Raw genomic sequence first — 18,005 nt, 5'->3', positions numbered from 1 at the left:
AGCTTCAGGTTGCCATAACAAAGAAAACAAGGAAAACAGAAGAAACTTTTGTATGCCAATGTGTGAGTGGCAATTTTCACCATAGCGGGGACTTATTCACATATAGCCGTTTACGCTTTTCCAGTTACGTGGCATCGTTTCCACTGGTTGGCCGGCTTCAGTTATCTTTCGCAAGAAACTACGAAATTACCTTCCAGCATAGAGTGTATATTTAAACCCGATGTGGAATGGACCAAACATAAAATCAAAAATTCTTATATTAGGCTTGGGTTTCGACTGCCTATTGGCGGGTTTTTCTTGCGAAGGCAACTTGTTGCTTTGAAGCGGTGTCTTTAGTAGCTGTTTAGATACGGCACCATGAACCAGTATAGTTGGAAGCAGTTTTTGGAAAACAATAATCTGTAAGTAGCCGAATTAGACGGGTCTCAAGCAAAATGCATCGCATTAAGTTGGCACATCTAATATAAACATCGTTTATAAAAAGAATTCAACAAGTGGTAGAACAACCGGTTTGCAATTCCTGTCAATTGTTGACATCTCCGTGACTTGAATAGCCCCAAGCTTTAGAAATTTCCAAACCTATAGTCATCGGAAAACTGCCAGTGGAAATTCATTAATTTATCATATCTTAAAGCGCGTGCATAACTTTAATGCAGTATGCTGGGTTTAAACCCAGGAACCGAACTAGGAAAACTATCTCAAATGGCGGTTTGCGCTAGGAAAATACCTGTTGTTGCGTTTTTACTTGCCCCATAATAAATAAGAAAAACCGGTTTTACTGAAATTAAATGTAATACGGTCTCGTTTACACTTAAAGTGCAATTCGTTAATCCCAATCAGATTGGGAAAAATACAGATCGCTTGCGACTTATTAGCGGAGAATTGTAAGCGCATGTTAATCATTTTCTGTTGTGATTACACATCTTGCAACAATCATTACATCTTACTGTTGCGCTAAGACATACCCCAAGTTGGAGCCAAGTTGTAAGGACCTCCCACGCCCCAGTAAATGTCGTGCTACAAATGACCTCATGCCACATAAAATGTAGGGAAACGCAAAATGTAGGTAAAGTGTCGCCAAAGCAAACCATGAAAAATGCTTCCGAGAGCTCCTTTAAACGAAGAACGGAACTTATTAATTTATTTTTACGTAAAACACCAAACGACAAAGTACAACCCCTTATCGGCTCATTGGAGACTCCTATCAGTTATAGATTGGCACCATAGATAAGCCCCTGCCATAACTCATGAGTCATGAGCGAGGCCGTGAACTTTTAACTTAACTTGACTAAAGCAATGGCCAGAACCTTAGCTTCCAGGACTGACTACTCATTAAGCCATGCCAATAGGCCTTGCTCATTATACTATAAAAGGCTGATATAATGATAGACTATTGAAGTACACAACAGGCTAGTACGATATCAGTATACGGTATGTTCCTTCGGAAGGCATGTGGGTGCTAAATCCGATCGAGATTAGTCTTTTCCTAAATTCATTCAAGACACAGTAGAAGATTGCGCTGGCTTTTAAGAGAGCGAACCCACTGTATCTCTCAATCGCACTAGAATCCCCACCAGAAGTGGTGCCTCTACTGCCGTCCTACTCTAACCACAGACGGAGAGCATTGGGGCTGCGAGAGAATGCGATGGCACTCTCTGCCAGCGGTCGCTGAAATTTCTGCCTTTGTTCCACTGCCGCAATTGCTTATTTCAGTTGCGATCGCGGCGCGAGCGAGTCAAGTCCTAATATTCGTGAAGCGGCAGTTCCGTTTCGAGCAGACGGGTGGAAAATTTCTCTCACCGGACCAGACGGTGGTGGAATCGTATCGAGAACGCGAACGAAAACCCAAACGGGAACGAAGGGCAGCGGGGCTGCAGTGTTGCTGTCAGTGCCAAAGTTTACAAAGAATACACACACAATACAGTGGTTGCATTTTGCTTTTTAACCCCTGGTTGGTTGATTGATTGACAAGATGACTAAGAACGATAATGCAAATCTGTTGAACGACAACAGACTGGGCACAGCCGGAGCGGGTCAGTTGAAGGCTCAGATAGTGCCCGCCCAGCCAAAGACGCTCCAACACCTGCCGAAGCGACCAGCGGTGGACCTGGCCTTCCACAACCTAACGTACCGCGTCAAGGAGGGGAACCGGAGCAGTAAGTACTTCCATTGTTTAGCACCTCTCTATATCCACTTGCACTCCTTGGTCGCTCGAGAGCTGGATCTTGAACTACCCGCGCCTGCTCTCACCCCACCGTAAAGCTCTTGTTTCCTGTCCTGGCTAGTAGTGCTCCGCACATGTATTATTGAGAGATAGTTCTCCGGAGTGCTCTGTTGCTATTACGCACTTCCCTGGCTTTAGCGGGTTTTACTTGTTTGCTTTAGCTGCGCTTCGCTTCGCATTGTGTTGGTTTCTGGTTTCTTTGTTCTATTAGCAGCTGTAACGCAGTATCAGCACTCTCATACTGTGAGCAACGGGGAGAACGTCGGATTGTGGCTGAGTTGATATGTAACCCGTCGTCGAATTCATTTCCCAGTTACACAAGGGCGGCCCTGGCCAAAGTTCACTGGGTTTCACAGCGATAAGTACTGCGAAATACATCACAATCATCATCTAGTAGTCGCGGAGTAACTGCCCACACTAGCGATTTTCGCCATTGGGACAGTCAACAAGTTGGTTCGATTCCATAGCATCTAAAAGGCGAGAAGCCATGTACTCACACTTCTCTCACGTCTCTGTGTATCTACTTTGGAGCATGGGTGGAGCACAACGCGGTTTGTTTGGATATACTGCTGCTATGGAAAATATTCTGTGATGACGTGCTAGTGGGAGAGGTATTGTTCTTATACCCCTTACTCGTAAAGTACTTTTGAAAAATATTCAAATTTTTTTTGGTAATTTTATAATTTGCTTTGCCAAATTCTGCGAAGACCATTCTTTTTAACGATGTTCAAAATGTCTCCCACCTAAGTAACAGGTATAAGATAGTCGGGGTTAGTTAATAGTGCTGGTTTCATGGTGGCGGTGTGTGCTTTCAGTGTTAGCAGAGCGATTAGGGTTTAGTCACAGCCGCATAGCTAGCTATAGTGCGGTATGGTGGAGAAAACACATTTCTGCTAATATGCAGTGCCCCGTTCAGGAGGGGGGCCGTTCAGAATAGGTAATGATGGCCCAGCGATAATATTTCTATAGTTTGGTATGCCAACGAGCACAACTGCTTTATTCTCATACTAATAAAAAGCTCAGCCATAAAACCCACTCCCCTTGTTGTCGAATTGGATTGCTCGCCGCACGGCGGACATAGTCCGAACATCCCGACAAAGACTGAGGGACTGTCAAAGCCTGTTTTTGAGATTAAGGCCAGTCAAGTGCAAATCTAATTGGAGAAGGCAGCAGCCTGAACTTTGCACAGCTTAAAGGCCGGCCATCCGACTCAATTAAGTCGTTCAGAATAAGCGAATATGTATATAGACGTATTTACAATGCCCAATGAGCGTGTCTCACCTGGCCCAAAGATTTGCAGATGGCACGCCGCCTTCTCATACGTGCTAAGTTATGTGCCAAAATAATGTATACAATATAAGATGGAATTGGCTGTGAGGCTACAGATGGAAATTGCGCTGATTTCGGCCAACTATGCCACTTTTAAGTAAACACAAATAATAAAGCAATTGCCTGCGAGCGTTCTTGAATGCTACACTAAAACAAAGAGAGTTAAATTCAGAAAGCGAATTTCTGTGCCCTTGAGGCAAGGTTCGCGCAATCTTTTCTTGGGAGACCTGAATGGTTGCACTTGTTGTCCAATTCGGTCATAAACATCAAAGCTACGAGTTGGCCTTAGCGTTGGACTATAGCTTTTCAAGCGTGGCCCCACTTTTGGTGCTATTACATTAATTGGCCAGCAAGTAAGACGTTGCATACCTAGTGGTTACGACTACGACTTGCTAGTCGCTGCCTGGCAGCTGGGGTTCACTGCCAGCTTTTAAAGTCTACGTATTAAGTAAGCCGCCGAATAAAACATTTACAGTCCCTGCATGAGCTTAATAAATTTCGAGTTTCACTTCTGAGCGGGTCACGGTACTTTACTAAACGGAGTTATGACAAACATAAAATGAATTATTACGTAATAGTTACTTTGCAGAAACTCTTATGCAGCTAAAGCTCTTGTGCCTCGCAAGCCACAGCAAGAACCCATGCTAGATTCCGTCACCTGATTGTGATTTAATGGTTGATCCATCTTCTCATTAGATTGAGAGCCGGCAGCCGACGCGCGTGCCCCCATGAAAACGGGTATATTAGCATTTTCCGCAAAACGCAGATGGCTTGCTATACAAAACTATAGGTTTAAACTTTAAAGGTATACCATGTTGATAAGGCACTTCCGCATCTAAGCAGTTTCATTTAGGCAGCATGTGCGAAAATACTGAGGCCGACTAACTTTAAGACAAGCGTTACTAACGTGCCATTGGCTTCTTAGGAATTTCACCCGTATTGTTTATTGGTTGTCCGTTGTCGACGGATGTATAATAAAATTTGAGTAATGGATGCGGTTGCTTGACAACTGTTGGAATTCCGTCGATAATAGCATAAGTCATACCACATTTGGCTGAATTAATAAGACCGATTCGCGGTGGAGGTAGAGGGAGAAAAACGCCATGGGGCCAATGACCGTGCTATGCCTTTTGATATTCAGACTTTGCAGATTTTGTTTACCTATCGAATCTACACTTGCTCGTCCAAAAGCCAATGCAATGTCTTTCTTGATAGCTGTGGCGGCACTAGGTATTGACGTAAGACCTCTCAAAACCCGAACTATTTTTAGCCTTAACAAGAGATTGGCCAAACACTAATTTCGTGTCTTTTATTACAGATGCCAAGACCATTCTGAAGGGCGTCAGTGGACGCCTCCGGTCTGGAGAGCTCACCGCCATAATGGGACCATCGGGTGCTGGCAAGAGTACGCTGCTCAACATTTTGTCTGGCTACAAGTAGGTTTCGCAGGGCCTGATTATTTGCATTCATGTCAAGTAGCTGCTGATTCCGACACTGAACGTATCTGACCTTGCGCCAGCACACGAGAATACGGCGAAACGAGTTCGAAAATGTTTATATTCAGCCCTGTATTATCATCAGCAATAATTGCGACTTGATAACCACTCTGCCGCTTTAAGTGCTTAAACAGCCGACCTTTCATCGCCTTGCGTTCTTCGCATTTCAGTAATTTATGCGGGACACACACATGTCCCTATTCTAAGCGCAATGACTTTCCTTCTTCAGCTCAATATTTATTCATTTATTGTAAACCTTAAATTTTGCTCTATTGCATAATAATCATAAACATTTTTATCAAGAGTTTGTTACCAGGAGTGGTCAACCGATCGCCCTAAATCAATACGAGCAGAAAGACTATGATACATGGATACAATTGTACCTGTGTGTAATCGAATGCTCGCTTTGCTATTTCCTCACACACATTTAGCAATGTCGCCGAGTTTTATTAGTTTGAATATTTGAGGGAGAATCAGCTACAACTTTGCTGGACTTCGGACTTAAGTTGTCCGATCGCGTGCACATGTATACAAAGTATATTAAATAAGTGTCCGCATACAACCAAACGTAGATATGCACAATAAAATACACGCTCGATTACTCGAAATTAGCTTTGCCCAGTGATAACAGGTCTGCCACAAATAACAAAAAAATGGTAAAGCCTATTCGGATTACAGTACAGGATTGTAATTTAGATGATACTCATCTTTACAATGGCCCTCGGTTCTGAAAGCCATATAATACAATCTCTGATCAATTTTCATTTGCAGAACTTCGAGCATCGAAGGCAGCGTTACCATGAACGGTGCCGAACGTAACCTAAGCGCATTTCGCAAGCTTTCCGCCTACATCATGCAGGACAATCAGCTTCACGGAAACCTTACCGTTCAGGAAGCAATGACTGTGGCAACCAATCTGAAGCTCAGCAAGAAGTTCTCGAAACCCGAGAAGCATTCCATGGTAAGTTGAGAAAGAAAGGAGCATGATAGTCGATTATAATGATTAATCGTGAAGAGCTACATAGTAAGTTGTTTTAAGCCAATTTCATTCGACTACCTTTGTGTGGCACAGAACTTTTGGTCTGAACAAAAGTTGTATTTACTTAAAACCGCTAATAAGTCGTCCCTTCTCCCAGATCGATGACATTTTGCTCACTCTCAGCCTGAGCGAACACCGCTATACGATGACTCGAAACTTGTCCGGCGGTCAGAAAAAGCGGCTCTCGATTGCCCTGGAACTGGTCAGCAATCCTCCGATAATGTTCTTTGATGAACCCACATCCGGCCTGGACAGTTCTACCTGCTTTCAGTGCATTCATCTGCTAAAAATGCTAGCTGCTGGCGGGCGCACTGTTATATGCACCATCCATCAACCCTCCGCTCGCCTCTTCGAGATGTTCGACCAGCTATACACTCTCGCAGATGGACAGTGCGTCTACCAGGGCAGTACCAAGCAACTGGTGCCCTTCCTGTCTACGCTGAACCTGGAGTGCCCCAGTTATCACAATCCGGCCAGCTACGTGATTGAGGTGTCTTGCGGGGAGCACGGCGACCACACGCGGAAACTGGTCGATGCCATTGACAACGGCAAGCGGGACGTTCGTTCATCAGCGGACTACGCTGGCCTCAAGGCTCGCAATGATTTGGTGAAGGTGCAAAACCTTAAGGCCATTCTGGATAAGAACGACGCCTCAAGTGTCAGCGGCGGCAAGTACGAGGAGAACCTCACCTTGAACAACGGCTTGCTCAACGGCATGGTCAACGACATTGTGAAGGAGAGCAACGTTAGCTCTGCCTTGGTCACCACCAACGAAAAGGGAGATGCCATGATCGATGTGGAAAAGTCCGTAAACTGCACTACTGCCTTGCTTACGGAGGAGATAACATCACCCGAGCGATATCCAACTTCTCAGTTCCACCAGTTCTGGGTGGTTCTTAAGCGAACTCTACTCTTCAGTTACCGGGATTGGGTAAGAATACTAATAATGGTGATCTACAGGACTTTGGTAGACTAAATATTGTTTCACTCTATTAAAGACTCTTATGTATCTGCGTTTATTCGCCCATCTATTGGTTGGATTCCTGATTGGCGCCCTCTACTATGACATTGGCAATGATGGAGCAAAAGTTTTGAGCAACCTGGGTTTCCTCTTCTTTAACATGCTTTTCCTCATGTATACATCTATGACTATTACGATCCTATCATGTAAGTAAACCTGCTTGATATTCATCCCTCTGTGGTTAATATATTATTTTGTTTGTTTTAGTCCCGCTTGAGATGCCCGTTCTGTTGAAAGAAAACTTTAATCGCTGGTACTCGCTAAAGTCCTACTATTTGGCTATATCAGTAGCTGATTTACCGTTTCAAGTGAGTTGCACTCAGCTGTTGAGTAGAGCGACTGCAACTGATAAAAAATAACTTTTTCCTTCAGGCTATTTTCTGCGTTATCTACGTGTCGATTGTATATTACTTCACTTCACAACCGTGGGAGCTATTCCGCTTCTCCATGTTCTTGTCGGCCTGCCTGCTCATCTCATTCGTTGCTCAGTCCGTGGGTCTTGTGGTAGGCGCTGCAATGAATGTCCAGAACGGTGTCTTTCTGGCCCCTGTCATGTCCGTGCCATTCCTTCTGTTCTCCGGCTTCTTCGTCTCCTTTGACGCTATACCAGTATACTTAAGGTGGATCACATATTTGTCGTACATACGATATGGTTTCGAGGGCACAGCTCTGGCCACCTACGGATACGGACGTGAAAAACTGAGGTGCTTCCAGACGTACTGCCATTTTAAATCACCTATTACCACACTGGAGGAACTGGACATGGTTAATGCTAACTTTACTCTCGACATTGTGGCCCTGATTGTGATCTTCGTGGTGCTGCGCATCTCGGCATACCTGTTCTTGCGCTGGAAGCTGAAGACTGTGCGATAAGCATACATACATACATTACATAATTATATTTGTTGTTTTGGCTTTAATAGCTTTCTATGTACGTACTATATAGTTTCAACAAAGCGTCTTGGGTTCTGTTCTTAATCATTAAACAATTTATTTTTGTTTAGTTTTTAGTCGCGATATTCGTATTCTAAGTGATAATAACGCAAGGAGGTTTCTTATCTTAAATCAGCTTGATTCCAGCCGCAGATGTAGTAAAACCTATTCAAACCACTTTTAGCACATCTTTGATATAAGTGAATCGTATAATGAAATAAGTTATTGAACATCAAACCATTTTTCTAAATAAAAATATTTGAATACATTTCAAGGTGTTTTTACCGGATGGTTTTTTAAGGCTTTCAATAAAAAACGAACATATTTTGTCGTACATACAATATTTATATATACGCATATTTTTACTGAAGGTACTACGAGTATAAGCCCCTTTGTAATTATTTTGTAACATTTCCTTAATACAGGTTTACAATAAATACCTTTGAATACATACAAATGTATGTATAAATTGTTTATTCTGGGAGGACACAAATTAGATAAATTAAGATTTTTACTGCCGTTATTTGTTGTGATCAGCGGCATATTTATATAAAAGCTCTTTGAGCGCCATCTACCGGAAAAATCAATTCGTACGAATCGGCCGTTTAAATTCGAATCGCTTTCAATGGACGATAAGGGTTTCGCAATCAAATATTTACTTACATATTATGTTATTTTTTTTTTTGATGTTGTGTTGTAGAAATTCAAAAAAATAAGAAATGCCCTCAGGCTGAAGTTCTCAACCCCATAACTCAACTTACCTTAATCGGATTTTGAAGTGCAATACCTCTAAATGATTCTGCCGCAGTTCAGTAGCAGACTGCTACCGAAAACCAAAGGATCGTTGGTCACCTTCTGGAGTTCCTGTTCGCCTGGTAATTCAAACCGAAAAATCTCACAATTTTGACTACAAAATTTACATTTTTATGGCAAATTGTAGATTTTTCGGTTTGAATTACCAGGCGATCATAATCAGTAGCAGGTTGCTACCGAAAACCAATAGATCGTTGGTCACCTTCTGGAGTTCCTGTTCGCCTGGTAATTCAAACCGAAAAATCTCACAATTTTACCTACAAAATTTACATTTTTATGGCAAATTGTAGATTTTTCGGTTTGAATTACCAGGCGATCATAATCAGTAGCACGTTGCTACCGAAAACTAAACGATCGTTGGTCACCTTCTGGAGTTCCTGTTCGCCTGGTAATTCAAGCCGAAAAATCTCACAATTTTGACTACACAATTTACATTTTTATGGCAAATTGTAGATTTTTCGGTTTGAATTACCAGGCGATCATAATCAGTAGCAGGTTGCTACCGAAAACCAAAAGATCGTTGGTCACCTTCTGGAGTTCCTGTTCGCCTGGTAATTCAAACCGAAAAATCTCACAATTTTGCCTACAAAATGTAAATTTGTAGGCAAAATTGTTGATTTTTCGGTTTGAATTACCAGGCGATCATAATCAGTGGCAGGTTGCTACCGAAAACCAAAAGATCGTTGGTCACCTTCTGGAGTTCCTGTTCGCCTGGTAATTCAAACCGAAAAATCTCACAATTTTGACTACAAAATTTACATTTTTATGGCAAATTGTAGATTTTTCGGTTTGAATTACCAGGCGATCATAATCAGTAGCAGGTTGCTACCGAAAACCAAAAGATCGTTGGTCACCTTCTGGAGTTCCTGTTCGCCTGGTAATTCAAACCGAAAAATCTCACCATTTTGCCTACAAAATGTAAATTTGTAGGCAAAATTGTTGATTTTTCGGTTTGAATTACCAGGCGATCATAATCAGTAGCAGGTTGCTACCGAAAACTAAACGATCGTTGGTCACCTTCTGGAGTTCCTGTTCGCCTGGTAATTCAAACCGAAAAATCTCACAATTTTGACTACAAAATTTACATTTTTATGGCAAATTGTAGATTTTTCGGTTTGAATTACCAGGCGATCATAATCAGTAGCAGGTTGCAACCGAATACCAAAAGATCGTTGGTCACCTTCTGGATTTCCTGTTCGCCTGGTAATTCAAACCGAAAAATCTCACAATTTTGCCTACAAAATGTAAGTTTTTATGGCAAATTGTAGATTTTTCGGTTTGAATTACCAGGCGATCATAATCAGTAGCACGTTGCTACCGAAAACCAATAGATCGTTGGTCACCTTCTGGAGTTCCTGTTCGCCTGGTAATTCAAACCGAAAAATCTCACAATTTTGACTACAAAATTTACATTTTTATGGCAAATTGTAGATTTTTCGGTTTGAATTACCAGGCGATCATAATCAGTAGCAGGTTGCTACCGAAAACCAAAAGATCGTTGGTCACCTTCTGGAGTTCCTGTTCGCCTGGTAATTCAAACCGAAAAATCTCACAATTTTACCTACAAAATTTACATTTTTATGGCAAATTGTAGATTTTTCGGTTTGAATTACCAGGCGATCATAATCAGTAGCAGGTTGCTACCGAAAACTAAACGATCGTTGGTCACCTTCTGGAGTTCCTGTTCGCCTGGTAATTCAAGCCGAAAAATCTCACAATTTTGACTACAAAATTTACATTTTTATGGCAAATTGTAGATTTTTCGGTTTGAATTACCAGGCGATCATAATCAGTAGCAGGTTGCTACCGAAAACCAAAAGATCGTTGGTCACCTTCTGGAGTTCCTGTTCGCCTGGTAATTCAAACCGAAAAATCTCACAATTTTGCCTACAAAATGTAAATTTGTAGGCAAAATTGTTGATTTTTCGGTTTGAATTACCAGGCGATCATAATCAGTGGCAGGTTGCTACCGAAAACCAAAAGATCGTTGGTCACCTTCTGGAGTTCCTGTTCGCCTGGTAATTCAAACCGAAAAATCTCACAATTTTGCCTACAAAATGTAAGTTTTTATGGCAAATTGTAGATTTTTCGGTTTGAATTACCAGGCGATCATAATCAGTAGCACGTTGCTACCGAAAACCAATAGATCGTTGGTCACCTTCTGGAGTTCCTGTTCGCCTGGTAATTCAAACCGAAAAATCTCACAATTTTGACTACAAAATTTACATTTTTATGGCAAATTGTAGATTTTTCGGTTTGAATTACCAGGCGATCATAATCAGTAGCAGGTTGCTACCGAAAACCAAAAGATCGTTGGTCACCTTCTGGAGTTCCTGTTCGCCTGGTAATTCAAACCGAAAAATCTCACAATTTTGCCTACAAAATGTAAATTTGTAGGCAAAATTGTTGATTTTTCGGTTTGAATTACCAGGCGATCATAATCAGTTGCAGGTTGCTACCGAAAACCAAAAGATCGTTGGTCACCTTCTGGAGTTCCTGTTCGCCTGGTAATTCAAACCGAAAAATCTCACAATTTTGACTACAAAATGTAAGTTTTTATGGCAAATTGTAGATTTTTCGGTTTGAATTACCAGGCGATCATAATCAGTAGCACGTTGCTACCGAAAACCAATAGATCGTTGGTCACCTTCTGGAGTTCCTGTTCGCCTGGTAATTCAAACCGAAAAATCTCACAATTTTGCCTACAAAATGTAAATTTGTATGGCAAATTGTAGATTTTTCGGTTTGATCATAATCAGTTGCAGGTTGCTACCGAAAACCAAAAGATCGTTGGTCACCTTCTGGAGTTCCTGTTCGCCTGGTAATTCAAACCGAAAAATCTCACAATTTTGCCTACAAAATGTACATTTTTATGGCAAATTGTAAATTTTCAGCTTGAATTATCAGGCGATCATAATCAGTAGCAGGTTGCTACCGAAAACCAAACGATCGTTGGTCACCTTCTGGAATTCCTGTTCGCCTGGTAATTTAAACCGAAAAATCTCACAATTTTGCCTACAAAATGTACATTTTTATGGCAAATTGTAAATTTTCAGCTTGAATTATCAGGCGATCATAATCAGTAGCAGGTTGCTACCGAAAACCAAACGATCGTTGGTCACCTTCTGGAATTCCTGTTCGCCTGGTAATTTAAACCGAAAAATCTCACAATTTTGCCTACAAAATTTACATTTTTATGGCAAATTGTAAATTTTCAGCTTGAATTATCAGGCGATCATAATCAGTAGCAGGCTGCTACCGAAAACCAAACGATCGTGGTCACCTTCTGGAATTCACGCTGTTGCTATTCGTTGCTATTGTTGCTATTCGTATTCGCAAGCGATATGCCTTATTTTGTTTGCAATAATGGAATCCATCATGATAGCCTTAATAATTATGTCCGCTTTAAGCGGAAGAATTTTCAATTTCATGCAAAAACCATTTAAAGCGAAGAAGCAGTAATTTTTAGTGTTGTAAAAGGATGCTCCACATAATAGTTCGATCGCTAAGAAAATCTAAATGAGCTACAGCGTGACTCAAAAAAAAATCACTGAGGTAGGAACTGAACTGATACCAAAGCATAGTCCGTCTTTCCTTTTTATTTGTCAGGTAAGTGGAATCGGTATAAATAGACTGGCCATATCCTTTCGAATCGCATTTAATAGGTTGCAAAACAAGTTTTTGATCTTCTACAGCTGGAATCAGTCTGTAGCTTTCTGAAGGGCAAAAGAACTCGGCCCGGGCACTAGCCTCTGTACATCTAGCATTTGCAGTAGCAGTCACTGCCGCGGTCTTCCTGCACTCGCTTTTAGTACATATTCGGTCGTCGGTGCAACAAGACGACGGTTCTTCGCTGCTGTGGCGCGGTTGCCGCCATGAGAAAGAGAGTGAACAGCCAGCAACAGCAGCAAATACAAAAAGAAAGTGGAGTAAGTGCCCCCTATCGCTCCACCGATACACCCGCTGCAGCGCCAGCGTCAGAGCCAGTGAGTGAGTGGTGCATTTACGCAGCTGCAAATAGTAGTGAACGCCGGCTGTATCTAACGCGTTCGTTGAACCCGAAGTCGAAAACAACTGCGACAGTGCTTGCAGCACTGCGGCACCCAAGTACGAGAAAAATTTTTGACTACTATTTTCCCCGCTTCTGAGCAACACGAGCAAAGACAATTATTGAATCGATTTCTGGGTCAGCTAAGGCAGTTGTTATCAGCGACCTTTCTACAAGACGCGGCAATGCCGAACAAAACTGATTATATTCTTTTTTATTATTTTGAAACATAAGGATTTATTTACTTAACCTAATATTTTATTTACATATATATGTAATTAATTCGTTGGATTGTTTATTCATGTATCACAGTTCAATATTCTCGCTTCAGTGCATTTACATGCACCATTACTCACACAGCGTCGAAATGAGACAAAAGCTTTGCCGGCGAGTCGCATTTCGTATACCCTAGACAAGCAAGATAAAACGCCTTGCTATGCGCAACTTAATACGACATAGGCCAGACGCTAACTGAAAATTGTTTAAACGGTATCAAGAAGTGGGGCCAATGGTCACACACCCCGTTTCAGGCCGACTCACAATTAAATTTGTATTCATAGACTGACGCTGAATGCTTTCAACAGATAAAGCGGTTCGGTTGTCAAAACATGAAGCCCGCAATCAGTCAGAGTAAAAAGAAGATAAAGAGTGAATAATAACGTACAGATTGCGCATCCACATTGTCCCCCCGACCGGCTTAAATCTAGTGTCGATCCAAACTTCCGCTATAGGTTCGCCCACTGATAACGCACGAAATTCTCAGACAGTTCTGTAGCGTTGAAGCTGCATCGGAATAATTGCAAATCGACTGTCCAGTTTCGGTTTGCAGCGCCTTTACTCAGCAGCTCTCCATGCCACTTGTTCTTCTCCCCATTCCCTGACATATACCCGGACAGTCAGATCTCCGGACCGCCGTCGCCGTCAGACGAGCAGTCATTCGGTCAGAACTCGAGCAGGCTGTCAGTCGTGCATGTACTGTGTACTGCTTTCCATCAATTGAAAATCCGAGTATGTTTTCGAGCAGCGCTCAGAGACTACGATCGCGCAATTCGTAGGGTAAATGAAATTAATTTAAAAAGTTCTTCGGTCAGTTCGGAATTTGTTTCTAGAACGAAGGGAGAGCGCTTTCCGTGGTCCCAGATACGCGTAAGTAATTTTTAGAAATGCAAATTGCCGCTTTTAATTAACTTGAATCGAGTAGCAAGCAAACGAAACATGCGATGACGATGAGTTTGTCAAACGGGTTTACACCAAAAAACGTATTACTTTCTTTTTTACTGTTTACCAATTCATTTCTAATGTATAAATGAATCTGCGCCTTGAAACGAGGATTCCAGTATTACGAACGCACACCTTATAAGGTTATTTTTAAAAGCAAAGCCTTATGTGAACAGTAACTGTAAACGGAATCAATTCTTATTCTTTCCTTATCAAAAATTCACAATTTCCCTTCTCTAGAAGCAATGACATCGATTCAAAACAACGACGAACTGTAGGAATATTAAGATGGAATCTGCCAGCAGCTTAAAAGGCAGTACAACCTCCCAAATCAGCTCCCTTCAATATAGCAGCGACATTAACGCCTATAGCATCGAGCCCGATCAATCGGAGGACTGTCAAACAGTCCTCGGCCTCAAGTACTTGCCATCTTGGCCAGCGGTAAATTTGAAGTTTTCGGAACTGTCTTATAAGGTGCCCGACCAAACCAATGGTGAGTGTGTCAAATCAGCTCATGCTTGAGTAATTGATAATGAATATATTCGTGTTTGATAATGGGTTATTAAGAATGGTTATTGCACATTTTCAAAGTAATTACTGTTTCCACAGTCCGCTTGATTTCTAATGCTGAACATGCACATATTAAATAGCAATTTCCGTCTAATTCTACGTTAACAACAATCAATTAATGCCGATATCATACCTTACAATGAAAAAGTAGAATTATACTTTATTACTATTCCCACCACATTTCGCAGCTTCAAAAACAAAGACGATTTTGCGGAGAGTCAATGGAATGTTTCACTCTCACGAACTTACTGCGATTATAGGGCCTTCAGGCGCTGGTAAAACCACACTACTAAACCTACTGGCCGGCTTTGGGTAAGATCTAACACATCCGACCTCTTTACAATAATCCTTTATTAATTACCAATAGGGCCGAGTGCAACTCCGGTGAGATTTTGGTCAACAACAGTCCGCGCGATATGCGAGTCTTTCGCAAAATGTCTCGATATATAATGCAGGTAAAAGTGGATTACTAAAGTGCGTTCCACTAAAAATGTATTCAATTCATCTTAGACTGATGTCCTGGACTCACAGTTTACAGTACTGGAAATGATGCTCTTAGCGGCAAACCTGAAGTTGGGAAAAGAACTAAATTTAAAGCAAAAGCTAGAAGTGGTAGGATTGATTTTAAATTATACACAAAGTCGTGTTTTTATCTAAACCTCTGAGTAGATTGACGAAATTTTGGGAATGTTGCGCCTAAAAGAATCCCTGAACACCATGGCTCAAAAGCTATCTGGGGGTGAGCGAAAGCGTTTATGCATTGCCCTTGAGCTGGTCAACAACCCGCCTGTCATCTTTCTAGATGAACCTACAACGTGAGTAGTATAATGAAAATATTAAAACAGAAGATTTATTGTTACGCCCAACCCAACAGTGGTCTTGACGATTTATCGAGCTCACAATGCATTGCCCTACTTAAAATTTTGGCCGCGGGGGGACGCACTGTGATCTGCTCCATCCACACGCCATCTGCCAAGATCTTCGAGATGCTCGATGCAGTCTACGTCCTAGCTGAGGGGCAGTGCGTCTACCAAGGAAAGGGGTCCAACATTGTACCTTACATGAAGAACTTTGGGCTTTGTTGTCCAATAACCTACAACCCGGCTGACTTTATTATCGAAGTGGCTTCCCTTGAGTATGGCGGGTCCTATCACGAGCCAATGGTAGAAGCCGTTGGCAACGGCAAAGTTGCGCGATGGACTCCTTCACCAGAGGAAGGAAAAATAACACCCACCAAAAGCGACACCACGTCGGGGGCATCGTCGTTTTACGAAAGGGATCAGTTTGAGGAGGAGATTAGCCCAAAACTTTTGCAGGCCAAGTGTAGCTGGTGGCTGCAGTACAAGCTCTTGCTTATGCGTATGCTAATCCATATGTGGAGGGATAAGGTAAGTGCAGTTAGAGAACGACGTAGAGGCGCAATGTAATTTTATTTTTTCTGTAGTCATACATCAAGCTAAAGTTCTACATGAACATCATTCTTGCTTTACTGGTGGGGTCGCTCTACTTTGGTATGGGAACCTCGGCCTCTAAAGCGCTATTCAATTTCGGTTTCATGTTCACTATTGTGATAGCATACCTCTACCTTCCTATGATGCCTGTACTTCTATATTGTAAGTACAATATTTAGTCCTAGAAAAGTAATGCTTAATAACAAATACCTACATTTAAGTTCCCACGGAAATCAATCTGTTAAAAAGGGAGTACAACAACCAGTGGTACCGTCTGAGCTCCTACTATGCAGCAATGGTTTCCTCAAAGCTACCATCTATGTTTATTTTGGCCGTTATTTATCTGTCCATTGTGTACTTAATGTCCAGTCAACCACTTGAATGGTTCCGCTTTGCCATGCTATTTACAATAGCTTTCGTAACGGCCTTAACCTCCGACAGTTTCGGCTTGTTGATCTCCAGTAGACTAAGCTTAGTGGTAAGCGATTTGGCGCATATTTATTTTCAACATATCCTAATTAGTTTACGTTTCCTTTAGAATGCAATGTTCATGGGGCCAGTACTCGCCGTGCCTCTGATCCTGCTTTCCATTTACGGCATAGGGTATGGCGGAGGAACATACATATCCCCGCTTATGAGGTTTCTGATGCATCTTAGCTACCTTCGTCATAGTATGGAAGGCCTAGTCGCATCCTTGTACGACTACGGACGCGCCGACACAATTTGCGAAGAGACGGAAATCTTTTGCTCATTCAAAAAGTCCAAAGTGTTATTGGCCTTCTTAGGATTCGATAACATGCACTATTTGTGGTCTCTATCTTGCTTGATGAGCTTTTATTTGCTGTTCACTGTAGCAGCGTATTTTATGATAAGACTACGACTGAAGCAATCGGCGGCCAATCCCATTTTTGCATATGTCTTACAGCTGTTAACTAAATATTTTAACTTTACTTCGTACAATTACTAAAAACAATAACCGTTTAACCTCGGTGCTGGATAAATTATTTTGAGCGGGATTTCAGTGGCCAGTCTACACCTTCAGACACTCCATATTATTTTTCGGTTAGTGTAATATTAATAAACTATCAAAGTGATATCGGATTATGATTAAAAGATTATGTTCAAGAATACAAAAATATTTAAGAGAACAATAAATTATTATCAATGCATTATAAGCAAGGCAAAAAAATTCGAAAAAAGTTTGAGTATGCATAGGATTAAGTATGCATATTATCCAAAAGATATTTTGGACGGTTTGTGGACGGTCTCACCATTCTAGCTTTTGTAGTTCCTGAGATCGAGGCTTTCATACGGACAGACGGACATGGCCAGTTCGACTCAGCTATTGATCCTGATGAAGAATATATATACCTTATAAAAGTTTCCTTCTACCTGTTACATACTTTCCAACGAATCTAGTATACACTTTTACTCTGCGAGCAACGGATATAAAAAGAATAAAAACAATTTATAACAAATAAGAGCATTCAGATAGGTTGAAAATTCTTCGCAATGGATAACAAAGTTTATACATTTGTATATGTATCATGAATTATTTTATTATTATTATTTTATTATTATTATATTATTATTATTATATAATTATAAAAAATATTTAGAATTTTAATCGAGATTACTATTTATATTGTTTTTTAAAAAATAACTTTGCTTAAGTGCTGTAGTCATTTAATACACTAATTTTAACTAAAATCCCACATTTTGGAACTACATTAAATAGCCATTTAAATAATTACAAGATAATTTGGTTCAAAACGACGCGAAACCGAAAACTCTACAACCAATCCCAAAATCTCATATGAGGACAATCAGCTGCTTATTAGACATTTTTGCGACGAAATGTAC

General features: G+C 41.2%; 2 protein-coding genes across 7 annotated transcripts; both read left to right on the top strand.

Moving 5' to 3' along the window:
- Positions 1-1,687: 1,687 nt before the first annotated feature.
- Positions 1,688-8,503, top strand: LOC6542178 (ATP-binding cassette sub-family G member 1). The gene is made up of 7 exons (XM_001968085.3): positions 1,688-2,156; positions 4,872-4,989; positions 5,821-6,010; positions 6,186-7,019; positions 7,087-7,255; positions 7,317-7,417; positions 7,482-8,503. The coding sequence occupies exons 1-7, from the start codon at positions 1,973-1,975 to the stop codon at positions 7,980-7,982; spliced, it is 2,097 nt and encodes a 698-aa protein (XP_001968121.2). The 5' UTR covers positions 1,688-1,972; the 3' UTR covers positions 7,983-8,503.
- Positions 8,504-12,639: 4,136 nt separating this feature from the next.
- Positions 12,640-17,425, top strand: LOC6542461 (ATP-binding cassette sub-family G member 4). Of its 6 annotated transcripts, XM_026979127.1 has the most exons (11): positions 13,712-14,049; positions 14,105-14,302; positions 14,362-14,614; positions 14,880-15,003; positions 15,059-15,146; positions 15,202-15,303; positions 15,361-15,506; positions 15,566-16,079; positions 16,136-16,304; positions 16,364-16,620; positions 16,681-17,425. In XM_026979127.1, the coding sequence occupies exons 3-11, from the start codon at positions 14,410-14,412 to the stop codon at positions 17,107-17,109; spliced, it is 2,034 nt and encodes a 677-aa protein (XP_026834928.1). In that variant the 5' UTR covers positions 13,712-14,049; positions 14,105-14,302; positions 14,362-14,409; the 3' UTR covers positions 17,110-17,425. The 6 variants fall into 6 exon arrangements, with proteins under 6 accessions (XP_026834929.1, XP_026834931.1, XP_026834932.1 ...); XM_026979128.1 differs by lacking the exons at positions 13,712-14,049; positions 14,105-14,302 and adding an exon at positions 12,640-12,784; XM_026979130.1 differs by lacking the exons at positions 13,712-14,049; positions 14,105-14,302 and adding an exon at positions 12,826-12,841.
- The last annotated feature ends 580 nt before the right edge of the window (positions 17,426-18,005 follow it).

This window comes from Drosophila erecta, unplaced genomic scaffold (genome assembly GCF_003286155.1).
Source record: "Drosophila erecta strain 14021-0224.00,06,07 unplaced genomic scaffold, DereRS2 tig00000055-arrow-pilon, whole genome shotgun sequence".
In the NCBI taxonomy this organism is placed as follows: Eukaryota; Metazoa; Arthropoda; class Insecta; order Diptera; family Drosophilidae; genus Drosophila; species Drosophila erecta.
Note: the sequence above shows the minus strand (reverse complement) of the source record. Positions and strands in the feature narration are given on the sequence as shown.

Coding starts and splice junctions, on each gene's coding strand:
- LOC6542178 (XM_001968085.3), top strand. CDS start 1,973: ATGACTAAGAACGATAATGCAAATCTGTTGAACGACAACAGACTGGGC. Junction 4,990..5,820: donor AACATTTTGTCTGGCTACAA/GTAGGTTTCGCA, acceptor TTTCATTTGCAG/AACTTCGAGCATCGAAGGCA. Junction 7,418..7,481: donor TAGCTGATTTACCGTTTCAA/GTGAGTTGCACT, acceptor TTTTTCCTTCAG/GCTATTTTCTGCGTTATCTA.
- LOC6542461 (XM_026979128.1), top strand. CDS start 14,410: ATGGAATCTGCCAGCAGCTTAAAAGGCAGTACAACCTCCCAAATCAGC. Junction 14,615..14,879: donor GGTGCCCGACCAAACCAATG/GTGAGTGTGTCA, acceptor CACATTTCGCAG/CTTCAAAAACAAAGACGATT. Junction 15,304..15,360: donor TAAAGCAAAAGCTAGAAGTG/GTAGGATTGATT, acceptor ACCTCTGAGTAG/ATTGACGAAATTTTGGGAAT.